Source organism: Ceratotherium simum, chromosome 16, assembly GCF_057802395.1.
Source record: "Ceratotherium simum simum isolate JZ-2026a chromosome 16, ASM5780239v1, whole genome shotgun sequence".
NCBI lineage: Eukaryota > Metazoa > Chordata > Mammalia > Perissodactyla > Rhinocerotidae > Ceratotherium > Ceratotherium simum.
Window position 1 is genome coordinate 462,246 of NC_141915.1, and position 17,218 is coordinate 479,463.

General features: G+C 55.5%; 1 protein-coding gene across 1 annotated transcript in view; it reads right to left on the reverse strand.

Annotated features, from left to right (window-relative positions):
* Positions 1-11,805: 11,805 nt before the first annotated feature.
* Positions 11,806-17,218, reverse strand: part of TNFRSF13B (TNF receptor superfamily member 13B) — a 33,797-nt gene continuing 28,384 nt past the window's right edge. The window contains exons 4-5 of the mRNA XM_014789436.2: positions 12,610-12,795; positions 11,806-12,056 (exon numbers count right to left, since the gene is read on the reverse strand). Coding sequence (XP_014644922.1) covers positions 11,806-12,056; positions 12,610-12,795 — 437 coding nt within the window. The remainder of the gene's footprint in view (positions 12,057-12,609; positions 12,796-17,218) is intronic.

Below are 17,218 nucleotides of genomic sequence, written 5' to 3' on the forward strand. Positions count from 1 at the left end.
GTGCACGTCATAAGTCACCTCAGGGGCTTCTCTGAGTGCAGGAATCCTTGACAGAGTTGATCCCGAGGCCTAGGATGTGGATGGGAATCTGCATGGGTCACAGGCTCCCCAAGTGATGAGAAATAGCGTATGTAAATGAATAAGCAAAGGGAAAGTGTGCATTTAGCGCTGTCCTGGACTCTGGTCATGGGCTGTAGGTGACCTGTGATGTCCTCCTCCTGCTCTGTCCACATTCCCCTTCCCTGGAACCGCGCTGGTTTTTCCCTGGTCGACCCACACCTTCGTTCCTGAGACGTCTTTCTTTGGATGCCTTTGTAGCGAGTTCCTTTACTTCCCTACTTGGAAATACCCAGAGGCTCCAGGGAATCCTGCTGGGTTCCAGGCTTAGGCCTCCCATCCCCATTGTGGGGCAGTCTCTCCAAACTAAATAGAACCCGTGTTGTGTCCCCCAGGGGAGGCTCCCACCTTGAGGTCTGAGACCCTTGAACCCGCAGAACCTGAGTTTTCCAAGACAGGAGTAAGAAACACTTGTGACTAGATCATTCAGTGTAATACTGGAAAGTGCCGACCCCACTCCCCTCGGACCCGCACGTGCTGGTGGTGGGGGTCGGCACGTGTGGTGGTCTCTGGTTAGAAGCAGAAGTCATCCTGGAAGGCAGAACCCCGTCCCTTCACCACAACCGAGTCTTCAGTGAGCCCAGCTGCATCCAGGTGGGAGTGAGGTAGCAGGAGCAGCTAGTTGCATGGGTACGAGCCTGTTGCTGCATGTCCTTTACTGTGAATCGGGTTCCCTGATGAAGCAGTGCTATGTGGGATGTTGTGATGGTGGATGGTGGTGCCGACAGGCAGGCAGATCCATATCCAGAACATGGGTTTATTCCAGTGAAGGCAAGTCTCTGCCCCTTCCGTGAGGGAGGAGGCCCAGTGTAGTCAGCCCGCTTCCATGTGGTCCCCCTAGGAGATGCTGTGCCAGGGATTCGGTGCTAGTGTCTGTTGTCAGCTTTTAGGCACTCAGCAGTAGCTAGCCTTGGTCAGGGTAAGTCTGTGACATCGAGCCTATGCTGGCCTCCACCCCCGTCTTGATGGCCACTTAGTTCATGGGTCCACTGAGCAAGGGTGGTGGCAGGGGAAAGAAGCTGACTGCATCCACAAGGCATGCCATTTTGTGCCCCTGATCATTAAGAGCATCCTCAGTAGGGATTCTCTGCCGGGCACACATGGATGCAGATATCTTCACAGGCTGTGTCCATTTTGAGAGGCCTGTCCCCACCCAGATCTTGTCACTAATCTTTCAATCCTGTTCCAAGTCCTTCATCCAGCCAAGCTGTTAGCAACTGCCCGTGAATCGACGTAGAAGGACTTTCGGCACTGTCTCATTCCAGATGAGACGGATAACCAGACGTACAGCTCCAGGTTCCGCTCGGGGGATTTTCCTTCATCACTGTCTTTCAGGACCATCCCCAGTCGTCTGGCCACAAGGAGCACCTGAGGAGGCCTTGAAGAGTCTGGGCCACCTGCTCGTGCGCTCACTGTTCCCTCCGGACGTTCCCAAGCTCAGTCTGCTGCTTGGGACTGCCAAGTCCCACTTCGTGCCACTTCCACGAGGTGAGAGGTGGCTGCTGCACACGCTCACCCTTAAGGCTCAGTGGCTCGGACAGTCCTCGTGTGACGGGATGCTCGGGCTGCACAGTCAGCTGACGTCCATGATTAGGTGTTCAGTCTCTACTGTTAAGTGCAAGGAGCAAGCAGAAGCCGTGTCTGAAAAGGAGAGTACCTGGGGAGGAGGATGTAGATTTGATTTGCTCTGAAATCCTGGCGGTCTGTGCTGTTATTTCTCTTGGTCCTTGCTAGAGTCTCCATGAGCATCCTTATTTGCCGTGGACACGTCGAGTATCTTTGGATCTTCTGGATCATGAGATCTGAGTGGTGGTGTAGCATGGATGACAGCCTGAACTTACTCAGGTCCCACTTAGAGCTGGGAGCCCAGGGGGCCTCCAAGTGATGGCTGAATTAACACCCTCAGGTGTGGTATGTGCGGCCTCCAAAACCAGCGAGGCCCGTCGAGCACTCGGCCTCTTACATCATAAGTGGTGCCAGGGGCAGCAACTTGTCCTCCACCTGGAAGAGGGTATCTTGATTGTGCTTCAGACCACTGAACCCCGAGAAACTTCATTGAGTTGGGGGCCCCTGAGTTTTGGGGAGTTTGTTTCTTATGCTTTGGTTCACTTCTCATTAAAGCATCTGTGGAATTTGCTGCTTCCTGCCTGTCAGATGCAGTCAGCACACTGTCATCACTGTAGTGGACCAGAGTGCTGTTTCATGGAGTTATCAGGACGGTCAGGACGCCTGTAGGCTGTTAGAGCAGAAAGCAGAATTAACGCAGCCCTGAGGCTGTGCGGCGAGGGTATGCTGTCGGCCCTGCCTGGTAAAAGCAAACTGCTTTGGTGGTCCTCACAAACTGGTGCGAGGAAGGAGGCATATGCAGCCAGGTCAGTGGATGCAGACTTCGTGCCAGGGGCCGTGTTGACTTGCGCCGGTGAAGATGCTGCGTCTGTGCCAGCAGCTGCAATCTGCTGGCCCTGCCTAGGTTTATAGTAGTCTGCAGTCGTTCCCTAAGATGCGTCAGACTCTGCCCGGGCCCAACAGGTGAGTTAAATGGGGATGTGGTAGGTATTGTCACTGCTGCTGCTTTCAGTCTTGGATGGGGGCATTCATCTGTGGATGCCCCAGGAACAGTGTTGCTTCTGGTTGACTGTCTTGGTAGGGAGGTGATGTTCCAGGGGCTTCCACATAGGTCTTCCAGCCACAGCAGCCCTCACCCAGTGTATCAAAGGGGTAATACGGAGATCCTGCCAATTGCCGAGTATGCCCACTGTACACTCAGGAGCTGGGGAGATAACCACAGAATGGCTCAAATATACTTCAGTTTAAAAAAAATACGAAATTGTATGTGTAATTTCTGGGCAGAATCTCTGAGAGCCAGTGCGTGCTGCTCTGTGCTCTCTTCCCTTCTGCCATAACAACTGGCAAGGCTCACTTAGGGAGCCTCCCCCAACCAGCGTATCCTGGGTAGAGGATGACATGGAGGAGAACTTGTGGTGAGTCTGGATGGACATGTTAGTGAGCAAGAAATAGAAGTTTTTTTAAAAAAAAAAAGCTATTGTCTTGGGCTGCATCAATAAAAGAAGGCTATCTAAAGATGGGGAGCGGCCAGATCCAGCCTTTTCATGTGCACAGCACTAAACCTAGTGCCTCGTCCATAGTATTCATTGAATAAGCGACTGTTCTACCTAGCTTGTGACTCCCATAACGTAATATCCCAAGTGGGATACATGGGTGAGCGGAAGGGGGCCAGGCCCTGTCCCCAAGGAACTTGCAGGAAGGGAGATAAGCATTGATAACGTGTTCACACCGTCTGAGCGATGTGGACAAAGGAAGGTATACGGCACTCTGGCAATCTGACAGAGCAGTTGGGGGCCCAGCTGAGGAAGTGGCGTTTAGCAGGACAGGGTGATGGCAGTTCCTAGCAGAGGGGGCAGCACAGGCAAATGCCCCGGGGCAGCGGGGGTCCTGGTGAATGCTGAGAGGCTGGAGTGGCCGGAGCACACGAGAGGGGAGGTGACTGTGTGGCTGGAGACGTCGAGAGCAGCAACACAAGATGGCAGGCAGACCCCAAGGTCAGCCACAGCAGGAATGCTGAGGACAGGAGCTGCGTCCTAACGATGTGTGGAATCACTTCTGCGGCTAAAGGGCTGGCTTACGGAGGAAGAACAGAGCTTGGCTCCAGGTGCCCCTGAAAAGTAGAACCAGATGGAAGGGAAGTTACGAAGAGGTGGAATCTCACCCTGAAAAAGGAAGCTGCCAAGAGAGCCGTGTAAACGTGAGATGGGCCCATCTAGTCAGTCAGGGGCAACAAGACTAAGGATCTGCCTGCCGTCTAGGCCTCTGAGGAGGAGTCGCACGTGACAGGTTGGTGTCCTAGAAAAGACAGATGAGGGAGGACTTCCGGGAGGTGCTCTCGGGATCAAACCGGGGAGGGGAGCAAGACCCAGTGTGGGAGAAGTTGGGGTGCGATGCAGTCATAGCAAAGGCCTTGCCAATGCTGCGGGGAGCTCTGGGGCTGGGCTGGCCCTACCCTTAGGCTGGTGGCGCTCGCGGGTGCAGGTGACCCTCAGGAAGAAGCTTGAGTGTGGGCAGGGTGGCTCTGTTGACGAGAGGGCGGTTCCTAGAGGAGCGCCGGCTGTGAGCCTCCGCAGGCAGCCCTCCTACAGAGAGGGCACGGGGGCCTGCACCCCAGCGTCCCCAACACCCAGTGACATCTCTGCCTCCTGGAACTCAGATTCTTGTGAGTCCAGGCACAAAGCCCAGCCTGCAGCGGCGGGGTGGCCGGTCCAGTCCAGAGTGAAGCTGAAGTGGCAGCCTGGACCGGTTCCACGGGGAGGACGGTTTCCTTCCGGGTTTTCTCTGGGTCCCCGGCTCCCTGTCGGCACGCGTGACTGCTGACGAGGGAGGCATACTCCGCCTTTCTCATGGGGAGAAATTTGCCCGCCTGAGATCTTACGCACGTCACCCCAGTGTGGGAGCTCATTTAAGTTTGAGACAATGCTCCTCGTGTAACACGTGTGTGAAGACTAAGGTGGAGTAATGAGGGCTCCACAGGCCCCTCCGCTCGTCTCCGTCAGCGGGTCCCCCTGCTCCTGCAGAGGGCAGTTTGGTGCAGTGGGAAAAGCTCTTCTCGGGAGACAAGAGACGAGTGTTGTAGCTGGGTCTCCACGCTCACGGGCCGTGCCCCTGGGGCTGGCGATTTCCCTTGGAGGCCCCGGCCCCTCGTCTATGAGACGAGAAGAGGGAGAGCTTAACATGGGTGGTCTGGAAAGTCCTTCCCACCCCCAACACTTGATGAGTCTCAGAATTTTTTCCCCTCGCTGCTTCTGATAGTGATTGCAATCAGCCATGAATAAATTTAAATGCCAGTAGCTAGAAGAGGAAGAGCAAATGTAAATAAGTTTCATTTTTGTAGAATGTTAAAACTAGAAAAGACTTTAGGAATGATCTGATTGGGCTCCTGAGTTCGTTCATTCAGCCGCTCTTTGGCGGCCGCGTGTCACGCAGGAGCCGTCTGGACACTGGGGAGTCAGAGAGACCACAGCCTCCCTCGTGAGGTGCAGTCTGCGGTGGCACCAGTCCACGTCGGGCTGTGGTAAGCGCTGTGTCCGAGAGGCAGATGAGGGGCGGGAGCAGGTGCCTCTTACGCAGGGCCTGGTGGGGGTTCCGCACTGAGGCAACCTCGAGCAGAGACCCGAATGACGTGAGAGTGAGCACGGGCTGCCAGAGGCAGAACATTCCGGCGCGTCCTCAAAGATGGGAAAGTGGAGGCTAAGGGGCCCCTGTAGCGGGCTCACCCTGTCTACCGTTGGTCCAGCCCACACTGCTTGTTTCCCATGAATTCTGAAAGCCAGGGCTCAGAGGCTTGCACGAGGGCCGCTGTGCTCTGACCAGCATCGCAGTCTGGTTCTCATGGTGCGCTGGGGGAAGTTCCTCTTAGTCTCTAGCCAGAAGTTTTCATGCTTTCCATGCCAGTGTGTTAACACATGGTTTCTCTGTTATGTCAGAGGCTCGTCACTGCGTGCTAACATGGAAATTCCAGCTTCTCTAATATCCTAAATCGTGATTTTTAACCTTCTCTGCAATATAGTCCAGTGATTGAGAGACAGAATACGGAGCTGGCTGCCTGGGCGTGAATCCTGGTTCTGGGTGCCTTGGGGTAAGCTACTTAAACTCTCCGACCTCAGTTCTCTGTAAATGGGGACACTCATAGTCCTCCCTCATAGGATTATTATACAGAAAAATTGTTAATGTATGTAAAGTACTTAGAAAAGTGCTTGGCATGTAGTAAGAATTATATAAATGTTTTTAAAAGCCCAAACGTGAGACGCATCAAAGCCTGGGGCTCTTGGGAACCCACATTTGTCTTCTGACCAGCAAAGGGAAAATGCGGTCAGAAGCCCACAGGTCGGTTTCCTAGGATACATTTGGTTTTTCCTTTGATTAGTCTATAAATGAGAAAATGTCAAAAAGAATTAGGAAGAAACAAGGTATTTTGCTAGGCAGATGTGGGACCTGTCCCTATTCTGTTGGAAGCAGAGACCGAATGTCAGACCAGTGGGTGACACGGCCCGTTTTGCGCCCAGGTGAGCCGGTCTAAGCCTGGCTGTCCCCGGGGATCGGGGCAGGAGTGAGGAGTGGAGTCACGTCTCCGAGGACCAGGGCGAGCATGGTATGAGCTGAGATTGAGAGGAAGCCAGGGCCAGACCAGGGCTGCTCGAAGGCCCTTATAAGAGGCTGGGATTTTATTCTGTGTCAAGAAACCACTGGAAAGTTTTAAACAGTGAAGAGACATGATCTAATTGATTTTTTTTTTTTTTAAACTTTTGTGCTTTTTTTTTTTAATTTTATTTATTATTTTTTTATTTTTCCCCCAAAGCCCCAGTAGATAGTTGTATGTCATAGTTGCACATCCTTCCAGCTGCTGTATGTGGGACGCGGCCTCACCGTGGCCGGAGAAGCGGGGCGTCGGTGCGCGCCCGGGATCCGAACCCGGGCCGCCAGTAGCGAAGCTCGCACACTTAACTGCTAAGCCACGGGGCCGGCCCGTAATTGATTTCTAAAAAGATCAATCTGGCTTCAGCTGCCACTAAGGAAGCAGAAAGCCAGAGTGGGAAACAGCCCTTCCCAGCAGTAAAAAGCCAGATGATCTGCAGAATCATCTCTTCTCTAAAGAAGGCAGTGCTTCCAAGGAGCGAGGGGATGTGAACACTGGCCACCTGTGGCTGAGCTCAGGGAAGAAGGCAGAGCCATCGTGCACGTGGGTCAGAGGAGCTCGGCAGTGCTCCGAAGAATTGCTGAGGGCTGAGTGTGCCTTAGCATGAGAGTGTGGAATTCCTGGAAACTGCAGACAAGGGGAGCTGACACCCACAGACTCCACAGACCCTCATGGAAACAAAGATCGGCCACAGAGAGCCACCCGCGCACAAGCAGGGTGCACAGGTGGCGCAAAGCCCCACCCAGACCCTTCTTCCCTAACAAACAAAAGCCGTCTCAGGATGCAGGTGAAAACCTATTGAGAGTGATAGGAAGGAAAAGGAGAGCGCCTCCCCTCCAGTTCGGGGCCAGGAAACTGTGCCAGGGCTGATCCAGGAGAGGGCTCCTGCTCCTGGGGGAGGGAAGGGTCACTGGAAGAGCCTCATTCCCTCGGCCCAGGCACACACGGCCTGCCAGAGATGGAGGCAGAACGGGCCGCCAGACGGCCCCCCAGCTCAGCAAGCACCAAGTAACAGTGGTCTGCACCGAACCGAGGGAGGGTAGAGTCGTGATGCAAGGCCCTCACTGAGGCCGCCACACAGGGAGCTGTGCAGCCCAGGGCAGAGCAGGAGTGCTGCAGACCCAGCACCCACCTGAGACATGGCAACACCGGGGGATTTGAAGCCACTGAGGCACTGAGATCCTGGCAACAAGAAACCCACCCAGCCCAGCGTGTGGCTCGGTTGTCTCAACCCTCACTGACCGCCTGGCAGGGGAAAAGGCGAGCCCATTTCCAACACAAATGCCACTCACTTCAGTTTCTCTACTGCCCCCACAGGTCTGGCCTTCAATAAAAAACTACAAGACACACAAAAGAGCAAGTAAAAACACTGCCGAGAGACCAATCAGCAGAGGCCGATGCAGGGACGATCTGGACGTGAAAACCATCAGGCAGGACGCTTTGCGTAATTAAGATGAGTATGTGGAAGGCTGCCTTCAAACACGGGGAACACGTGCATGAGGAGATGGGGGCTGCAGCAGAGATGGAAGCTCGAAGGCGTGGTCCCGAGGAAGTGCCAGAAGAAACACCGACGGTGAGAGACGCAGAACGCCTTTCACAGACCCGCCGGTGAGCCTAGCGCAGCTGAGCCAAGGAGCAGTGAACTTTAAGGTCAGGAGGAGTCACGCCAACTGAAACACAGAGAAAGAATGGAAAAAACACCACCTAAAAGCATAGGGCACCTGAGCTGTGGGACAGTATCAAACAGTTTGAAGAGATAATGGCCAATAATGTTTTTTTAATAATGGAAAACATCAAGCTACAGATCCAGAATCTCAGCTCGGAGAATCCCGAGCAGGACAAATAACAAAACAAACCTAGCCACAACAAAAAGCTCTCAGACACATCATGTTCAAACTGCTGAAAAGGAAGAGAAAGAGGGGAATTTGCAGGCACACATTGGAGAGAAACGAAGCTAGGAATGGCAGCAGCTGTCTCATCAGGAACCACGCACGCCAGAGACAGCGGAGGAACGTCTCTAAAATGCTGAGAGGAAAAAACTGGCAACCCAAAGACCACGCCCAGAAGATACCTCTCAAAAGGGAAGAGAAATAAAGGCTTTTCCAAACAAACGCAAACAGATTCATTACCTGCCGACTGCACTGTGAGAAACGTTCAAGGAACTGCTTCACACAGAAGGAATACGATACCAGATGGAGACTGGGGTGTCTACACAGAAAATGAAGATGTCCACAGTTGAAGGTAAATATGAAGGCATTGTTTTCCTTATTTTTATTCACTCTAAGAGATACTGAATTTCTCAAGCAAACATAGTAGCAGTGTCTTGTGCGATTATAGAATGTGGAGAAGTAAACACTGTGCCCAGAGCGGCACAGAAGCTGTGGGCTGGGCGTGCACGGCTGTAAGGGGTCTCCACTGCACGTGGAGGCGTTTATCTGAGGGTGACTGTGATGCAGTGAAGATGTTTATGTAAACAACTATTCAGAGCAATTGAAATAGGCATTAATAAAAACATCAGTGTTCAGAGAAACAGAAGAGTGGTGGTTACCAGAGGCTGGGCATCGGGGAAGTGGGAGACGTTGGCCCAAGGGTGCAGACTTGCAGTTCTCAGAGTAACAAGGAGGGTCTGAGGCACAGCCCGGTGGTGATGGCGGACAATACTGGATCATATACTTGAAAGTCGCACAGAGAGGAGATCTTAAATGTTCTCACCGCAAAAAGAAGTGGTCACTCCACGCTGGGGTGGAGGTGCTCACTGACGCTCAAGTGGGAAGCATTTTGCACTATGCAAATGTATCAAATCAACAGGTGGGGCACCTTAAACTTACACAGTGTTATGTCAATTAGATCTCAATAAAGCTGAAAAGAAAAAAGCTCGGTGTTGCCATGTAGTAGGGCGGGGTTGGCAAGCCTCGGCCTGAGGTTCGAGTCCGGCCCGCCGCCCGTTTGTGTTGTCGTGTTGGTTTTGTGGGAGTGGATCGTGCGCCTTGATTCCTGCTCATCTGCACTGCCCGGGCAGAGCTGAGTCATTGCTGAGGCTGCCCCAGAGACTGGTCCACAGAGCCCAGGATGTTTGCTGTCTGGTCCTGTTCAGAAAAGCTTGCTGATCCCTGGGCTGGGGGACAAGGTGGCCACAGGGCAGCCAGTGGGGGCCGGTACAGTCACCCAGGGGAGAAGTGACAGGAGCCTGGCCTCAAGAGGCTGTGACAAGTGGCGGGAATCAGAATATGTTTTGGAGATAGAACCAACGGAACACTGACTGACCATGGATAAATGGACAGTAGTGAGAGTTTCAGATTTTCTTTCTAGCAAGGGGTCCCTGTCTTAAAAAGACAAAAACCATAAACTTATACAAAAGGTCAGTTGAAAAACTGACAAAAACCAAGAGTATTTTTGTCTGATGGAAGTCAGAGTTGGGCACCCAGCTGCCTGTGTTTTCAGCAGCCCTAACCCCCACACAGGACCAGAAACGCCCCCAGATACCCCAGTTCAGATGAGCAGAATGAAAACTGTAGAAGGAACAGAGGCCTGCACATCTTTCAGACAAGCCTTAGCATTCTGAGCGGCATCCGTGCAGCCCCCAGGTGTGCGACTGCGTTGCCAGCATCTGGCTACTGTTTGCAGCAGTTTCAGGGTGTTGTCACTCTGTAATAAGATAGACGCTCCTTGCATTAGGCACGGCGGTAGGAAACACCGCAGCCAAGCTGTTGCCGTTTGCCACATCAGGCTGACTGACGGGGCAGACACAGGTCTCGACAGATACTCTTTAGAAGCCGACTTGCCTGCAGACAGATGAAGCAGAGGTGGACTTAGGGAGGGCCAGTGTTCTGGGCTGGATCACGTGCCCAAAACTCTCATGCATTGAAGTCCTAACCCCCCGCACCTCAGAGCGTGACCTTACTTGGGGGTAGAGTCTTTATAGAGGTGATCAAGTTAAAATGAGGTCACTAGGGTGGCCCTAATGCAACATGACTGGTGTCCTCATACAAAGGAGTAATTTGGACACACACCGGGAGAAGACACAGGCCAAGGAGCAGGGCCTGGAACGGCTCCTTCCCCCATGGCCCTCGGGAGGAACAACTCTACCAACAATTGATTCTGGACGCCTGGCCCCCAGAGCTGTCAGTGAGCTTCTTCTGTGTGGACTGCACAGTGTGGTGCTTGGTGACGGCAGCCCCAGGACGCTGATGCAGCCCGTCAGCCCGTGGGGGTGAGAAGACGGGGCGTCAGCCATCCTGTCTGCACCTCCCAGAGTGCGCTGTGTGGACTTAAGGTGCACACACGTGTGAAGTCTGAGTGGTGAAGGGTGAATCATTTTAATTGACGTAATCATGTATTTATCTTACAGTATAAATGCTTCTACGAATAGTTACGCATTTTTAAGGTTTAAATGCTACTAAAATATAGGTTTCAATGCTAATAAAAATATTAATATAAAATATAGGTAACATCTAAGTTTGTGAATGCTCAGATATTATTGCTTACTGTCATCAGTCAGAATCCATAACATTTAGCATGAGGTTTAGGTAGGTCTAGAAGAAAAGGTGAGTTAACGTAAAGAAAAATATTAGGCAACTAACAGTGCATGTTGGTGGCTAGATGCAGCCAAAGGTCACAGGTGGGTGCAGATGCGGCCACTCCTGCTGCGGTCCAGGCAAAGAACCTCAGACTTTCAGAGCCTGTGGCACCCTGGGCTCAGCCTGCCTGCCCCTTCCTGTCCACCCCACGCCCCGATACACACACACACACGCATGTGTGCGCACACGCCCTCAGCACACACGTGCGCGTGCACACTGCCTCATGCCCTCCCTAAGGAGGCGAGGTGGGAATTTGCTTTGTAAGAGAAATGTAGGCAGCCCCACCCTGGTTCTGGTGTTGCCCACAGGCCCTCTCTGCGGGCCAGTCTCCAGTTTTCTCCTCTTTCCCTCTTAAATGACAGCGAGCAGCAGAGCCCCAGCAGGTACCCGCTGCTTCCCGCCCTGTGAACACAGGTCAACAAGCTGTCCTGGGAGCCCCGTGAGACGGTCAACACGCAGGTGCTCGGAAACCAGGCGGCTGCGGCCATGTGTGCTGGAGCCTTGAGCCAAGGGAGGCAGCATGAGAGGTGGGACCATCCAGAGTCATCCCAGGGGAAGACATGACCAACACCAGTGACAGGAGGGGCAGCCGTGAAGGTTTTATTTCTACAGAAGGGTTCTTGGGGGCTGTGTCCAGCAGACGCGGTGACTTTATTGCAGGTGTGTGTAGGTGACAGTGACCTACAGTGGAGACCTGGGATAAAGATAGGGACGGCCTCCTGCCCTGGCACCGCCCCCTCCCCCAGTTCTTCTCTCCCCCTTCCTCCTGCTGTCTCTCCCTCTCACCCTCTGTCTCTCCTCTCCCCCAGTAAGCTCTCTGTCTTTCTCTCTCTGCCTCCGCATCTCCCTCTCTTTCTCTCCCCGCCCCCTTCCTCTCTCTCCCCCTCTCACCATTCCCCCTCAGTTTCACGTGGCCAGGCCTCCCTCCTGGGCCGGAGCGCAGACGACCTGGAGGCCGCTGTCGGGGGCGCGCGCACAGGGCTGTCCAGCCATGGTCCGGCCAAGGAGCCCCCACCTCCCAGTGCGCTCAGGGCCTGGCGTCCGGGGCGGGCCCGTGCTCTCCTGGGTGGGCGCTCTGCGCTCCGGGAAGCAGAAGCTGCAGGTCTCCACCGGCTCGGGCGGCCCGCCCGCCACGCTTCCAGCTTCCATCCAGTGATCTGTGTGCAGAAGGGGAGAGGGCGTTGGCCTTGGCCCCGACCCCTGCACCCAGGGGACAGCCGGCCGGGTTGTTGGGAGAAGGGAGAAGGTAAACTGCCCTGCACACCGTGTGCCCTCCTCCACCCAGCCGCCTCCCGGGCAGCCCCGGCCAGCGCCAGCTCCCCTTCTGCTTGGGGGAGCCTGCGCAGGAGCAGGCTTCCACACTTGGCTAAGGCTCTGCCTGCGCCCCCAAGCCCCCAGGGTGACCACCTCCTTTCAGTTTCAGCCCTGAAAGCCCTGCACCTGGCAACCCTCCAGGCCCTGCCAGCCCGATGGCCGTCACCCCACACCCCTCCCTCCTCAGGTACCCCTCTCTTCTCGCCTTGACGCCTTGACGTTTGAACCTGGTTTCACTCAGACAGAAAAGACACTGCAGGGATTAGCCCAGACCTCGCCCGGGAAGAGCTGGCCAAGCGCTCTCCATGTAGAAGCGGGGGCAGCGCCAGGACAGAGGGATGGCCCATGGCTGGTCCACAAGCAGTGGGAGGGCAAGGAGCCCCGTTTCACACTCACCCTTGGAGGACTTGGCTGGAATCCGACATGGCCCTGGGGGCGGCTGACAGGAGAACTGGTCCCCCCTCCTCCTGAGGAAGCAGGCCACCGCCAGGAGGAAGCAGCAGATGATGGCGCAGAGGCAGAGCCCCAGTGTGCTGTAGACCAGGGCCAGCTGATCGGAGCTCAGCTTCAGCCCAGGGGGCACTGCAAGACAGCCCGAGGCCCTGACTTCAGGAGGGGTCCGCCACTGCCCAGGGCCCTTCTCTGAAGTGTCCCCCCCCCAGGCCAAGCAGCCCCCTTGTCCTGTGGTCTGTCTGTCCCCTCATGAGGCCCAAGCAAGCCACATGGCCATGCCCATGCCGTCTGGAGGGCCGAGGCCCCAGCCCACAGCCTGCTGCGGGCCTGTCTGGCTCCTGGAGAAGCTGGTTCCTTCCCTCACCCTGAGGCTTGGCTGATGTGCCGTCTGGACCTGCAGGAAATCAGCCCCCTCTACCTCAGGCTAGTAGCAACTTCTTCCAGGGTCTCAGAGCTGGACGCCTCTGGAGCTGGCCCTTTTTGCTGTCTCCTCTTGCTATGGGATGTAGATTGGGACAGTTCCAGAGGTGGACAGACGAATGAATGGACAGTATAGTCCAGGGAGGATTCTCCGTCTGTCCTGACCTGCGCCTTCCTGCAAGGAGGAGCCTTTCTGGGGGAGCGCTTCCTCTGAGGGTGAGCCGGGTGTGGTTGCTAGTTCACAGGCCCTGGGGAGATGGGGTGCTGCTCACACTATCTCTCCGGGCTTTGAGCCTCTGGTCTGGATGCCAGAGGAAGACTCAGCCCTGAGCCAAAGCCCACCCCTTGAAATCTCTCCTGGCCCCTGGAATTGGGGTGCCCCCTAGGCCTGGGGGAGAAGGTTAGTGTAATGTGTACATAATGTACTCATCACCTGACGTGTGGGCACTTTCTGTACCGTCTCCCCTTGTCCCCCTGCTCCTGTGAAGGAGGACTTATTACTCCCTCTCAGAAACTGAGATAAATTCATATGCCCTCAAAGTCACCGTTTTAAAGTGTACAACTCAGTGGGTTTTAGTATATTCACAAGGTGGTGCCGTCATCAGCGCTATCTTAATTTGAGGACATTTCCATGATGTCCCTCTGCTGTGCCCTCTAGCAGGCCCGCCCCATCCCCTCCCCCCAGCCTCTGGCACCACTGCTCTGCTCTCTGGCTCTGTGGATTCGCCTATTCTGGACGTTTCCTATGAACGGAATCATACAGTGTGTGACCTTTTGTGTCTGGCTTCTGTCACTTAGCATGTTTTTGAGGCTCATCCATGCTGTAGCGTGTCTCAGGACTTCATTCCTTTCTGTGGCTACATAATATTCCATTGTACGGTCATCCCACACTTTTGTTTATCCATTCATCCGTCCACAGACGCTGGGGTGGTTTCTGCCTTTTGCTGTTATGAATACTGCTGCTATGAACACGCGTGTACAAGTTTCTGTGTGGACATGTGTTGTCAGTTTTCCTGGGTAGACAGCTAGCAGTGGAGATGCTGGGCTGATGGTAACTCCACGTTTAACTTGCTGAGGAACTGCCACACTGTTTTCCACCGTCTACAGCTGTGTCGTTTTACACTCCACTTTGCAGATGACAAAATGGAGACTCAAGTCACACTGCCCCAGTGGCAGAGCTGCAGCTGGGAGCAGGCCTGACAGGCTCCAGGCCGGTGCTCCGGGGCAGTCACACAGAGGCAACGAGGGCGGACGCGGCCCTTCTTCCTTACACACGCTCCTGAGAGTCAGGGGAGGTATCAAGTGACAGAGCTGGCAGGTGCCACCCTGATGTGCAGAGAGGGAGAGCACAGCTCTGGGGGCTGGTGTCCCCAGCCCAGGCCTGCAGTGCTGTCCTTCATGCCCCTTGCCTAGAGCTCAGAGAGGCCACGGGCGAGAGAAAGCGAAGACACTGGTGCTACAGAGCTGGAGACGGAGGCCCTAAGAGGTGAGAGGATCCAGGGAAAGGGCAGAGGGCAGAGGGCAGAGCAGGGCAACATCCACATTTCCCAGCTCCCAGGTCTTGCCATCTGTTCGCCTGCTCTTACTCGCCTCTGGAATGAAATGAAAACATCGTACTGGCCGGATCAGCAGGGGAGAGGCTGGCAGCCTTCACATCAGAGATGGAAGCCCAGCTAGCAGATTGCTGCCGTGTACAAATGAACTGCCGTGTAGATTCAAGGAGAAAGACCCAACATCTGCACGTCTCACATGTTTCCACTGTGAATCCTAACACCTAGAGCAACTCGTTCAGAGAGAAGTCCCCCAAAGAACCACGTCCCCCTCTCCTGCCCTTCAAATCTGGGCTGGGCTGGGCCTCCCTGTGACCAGGAGGATGCGGCCGAGGCCACGCTGTGCCAGGCCTGGCCTGCACCCTAAGAAGACCGGGAGCCTCTGCTCATGCTCTCCAGGGAGCCCTGAGCCACCACATGAGAAGTCCAGCTGGAGAGGCCACGTGGAGAAGGGGAGGCCATGACACCAGAGGAGGAGAAGGGAGGCCCAGCCATCCCAGCATCAGAGGCGAGCCTCTTGGTGACTCCAACTCTAACACCGTCTGCTTGCGACCATGCAGAGACCCCAAGAAACACCACAGAAGGCCCGCCCAGCTCAGCGCAGACACCCACAGAACCACGCAAGATGACAAACTGGTTGGTAATCGTAGGCCACTAAGTTCTGGGTGGCCTTTGGATGCCACGATAGACAACCAGCACAGATCCGCTCCTGAGGGAGTGAATGCTTTGTCCCAGCTCCTCTTGGTCCCTCTGCCCTGACCAGGGTGAGGTTTCATGTGGGAAATGAACTAGCGCTTGCCTGGCGGCCCCCCCAGCGCATCTTACGAAGCCCCTGGACTAGGAAGAGATGCAAGTTCAAACTGCCACAGACGTGCTTTCCACCCATCTCACGGAGGCGTGGGGCACAGGCGCCGCCAGCCTGGTGGTCAGGTGGCCTCTCTTGGGGCCATTTGGAAGCATCTACCAACACTGAAAACGCACCTTCCTGATTTCTGTGGCCTCACCAACTCCGCTTCCAGGGACCCGGCACCCACACAGAGACAGGCACCCCTGGAGTGTGTTCATAACAGCAGACGGCGGGGGGGGGGGGCGTCACGTGCCCCAAGGCGCGGCCACGAAGGCAGTGCGTCCCAGGATGGGGGACCCCGGGAGGTATGGAGCGAGAACAAAGCAGGGGGCACCGGGACGCCGCCCATGGGGCCACATGGGAGCTGAAAATGGGCCTGGGGACGAAGACCAAACCACCGCCAGCACACGCTGCCTCCAGGAACGAACCCAGGCAGCTGGCGGTGGGATGGAGACTTTCCTGGAGACTTGGTGTATAATACCTTCTCCTTTTTCTGCTTTTAATGATCTCTATGAGTCATCTGTTCAAAGCAGAAAAGCAGCTCCAAGCTGCCCTGCAGGTTGGTCCACACCTCTGAAGAGCCGGGTCCAAGGCCCGCCAGACGGCCCCAAGTCGGTGCCCGGCAGCGCAGCCGCGCCCAGGAAGGCTGTTCCTGCGCTGCCTTTGCGCCCGGAGCCACTGCACCTGGGGCTGCGGCGGCCTGCGTGTCCCTGCTTTCCTTCCTTCAACCATGACGGTCACTCGGGTCCACGACCTCGGAAGCTGCCTTCTGCCGGCCCTCCGTGACCTGGCCCCCTCGGGACTGAGAGGCCTCGCCCGGTGCTTCACCGCCTGCTAACCCCGGAGCAAAGGGGCACAGTCAGAAGTGGTCAGGGAAAGGGAAGCCTCTCTGTCCTCCTCTGAAGATCCAGTCCTGGGGAGACAGCCCTAGGAGGTGCAGCTCCAAGCACCACCCCCAGGGGGCATCGCGCGGCTCTGGACGCTTGGGAGCCAGGAGGGCCCCGCTGCCTGGACAGTTTATTTCCAAGCCGCTTTTTGTTTTGGTTTTCTTTTGTTTTTTTAAACTGTCTTCAAAGCCATCTCTCACCTAAAAATAGTTTCCCCGAATGCTGCTGCCCCCAGCTCAGGCTTGGGCTGGCCAGTTGGGCAGCGTTGTCACTTGTCACTTAGGGGCAGAGCAAGGGGCCTTTGTGGCCATGCAGGGCTGGGCCAAGAGTCCAGGCAGCACGCCTCAGCTGGTGTAGCCTGGGCCTGCGGCCACAACTCTTTACTTGAACGTGGCTTTGGACACTACTCAGCTGCTGCAGGCCTTGTGTGCTCGTCTGTAAAGGGGCGTGATGTTCCTCTCAGCATCGTTGTTGGCATCTGTGCATACGACATGGGTAGGCCGGGGTGGAATGTTCCAGCAAGTCACCAAGGATCCCCACGCCTCCACGGCTCAGCCAGCGGGCGGGGGTTTGTCCCTGGGAAGGCGTGAGGCTGGTGTGACAGTTGTGTGACGCCAGGCACGAGAGGTTTCTGCTCCTCCTCCCTTGCGGAGGACCCCTGTGGGCCACGTCCACGAGGACAACTGCCCAGCAGCCTGGACTCTCCGTTCTTCCCTCGAGTTCTACACATGCGCTGATGCTGGGTGGAATGTCCGCCCTGCAGAGGGGTCCTGCAGGGAGTGTGAGCGTCAACATGAGGGCCCTGAGGGCCTCCGTGCCTCCGTATCTGTGGGCCTTTCCCACAGAGG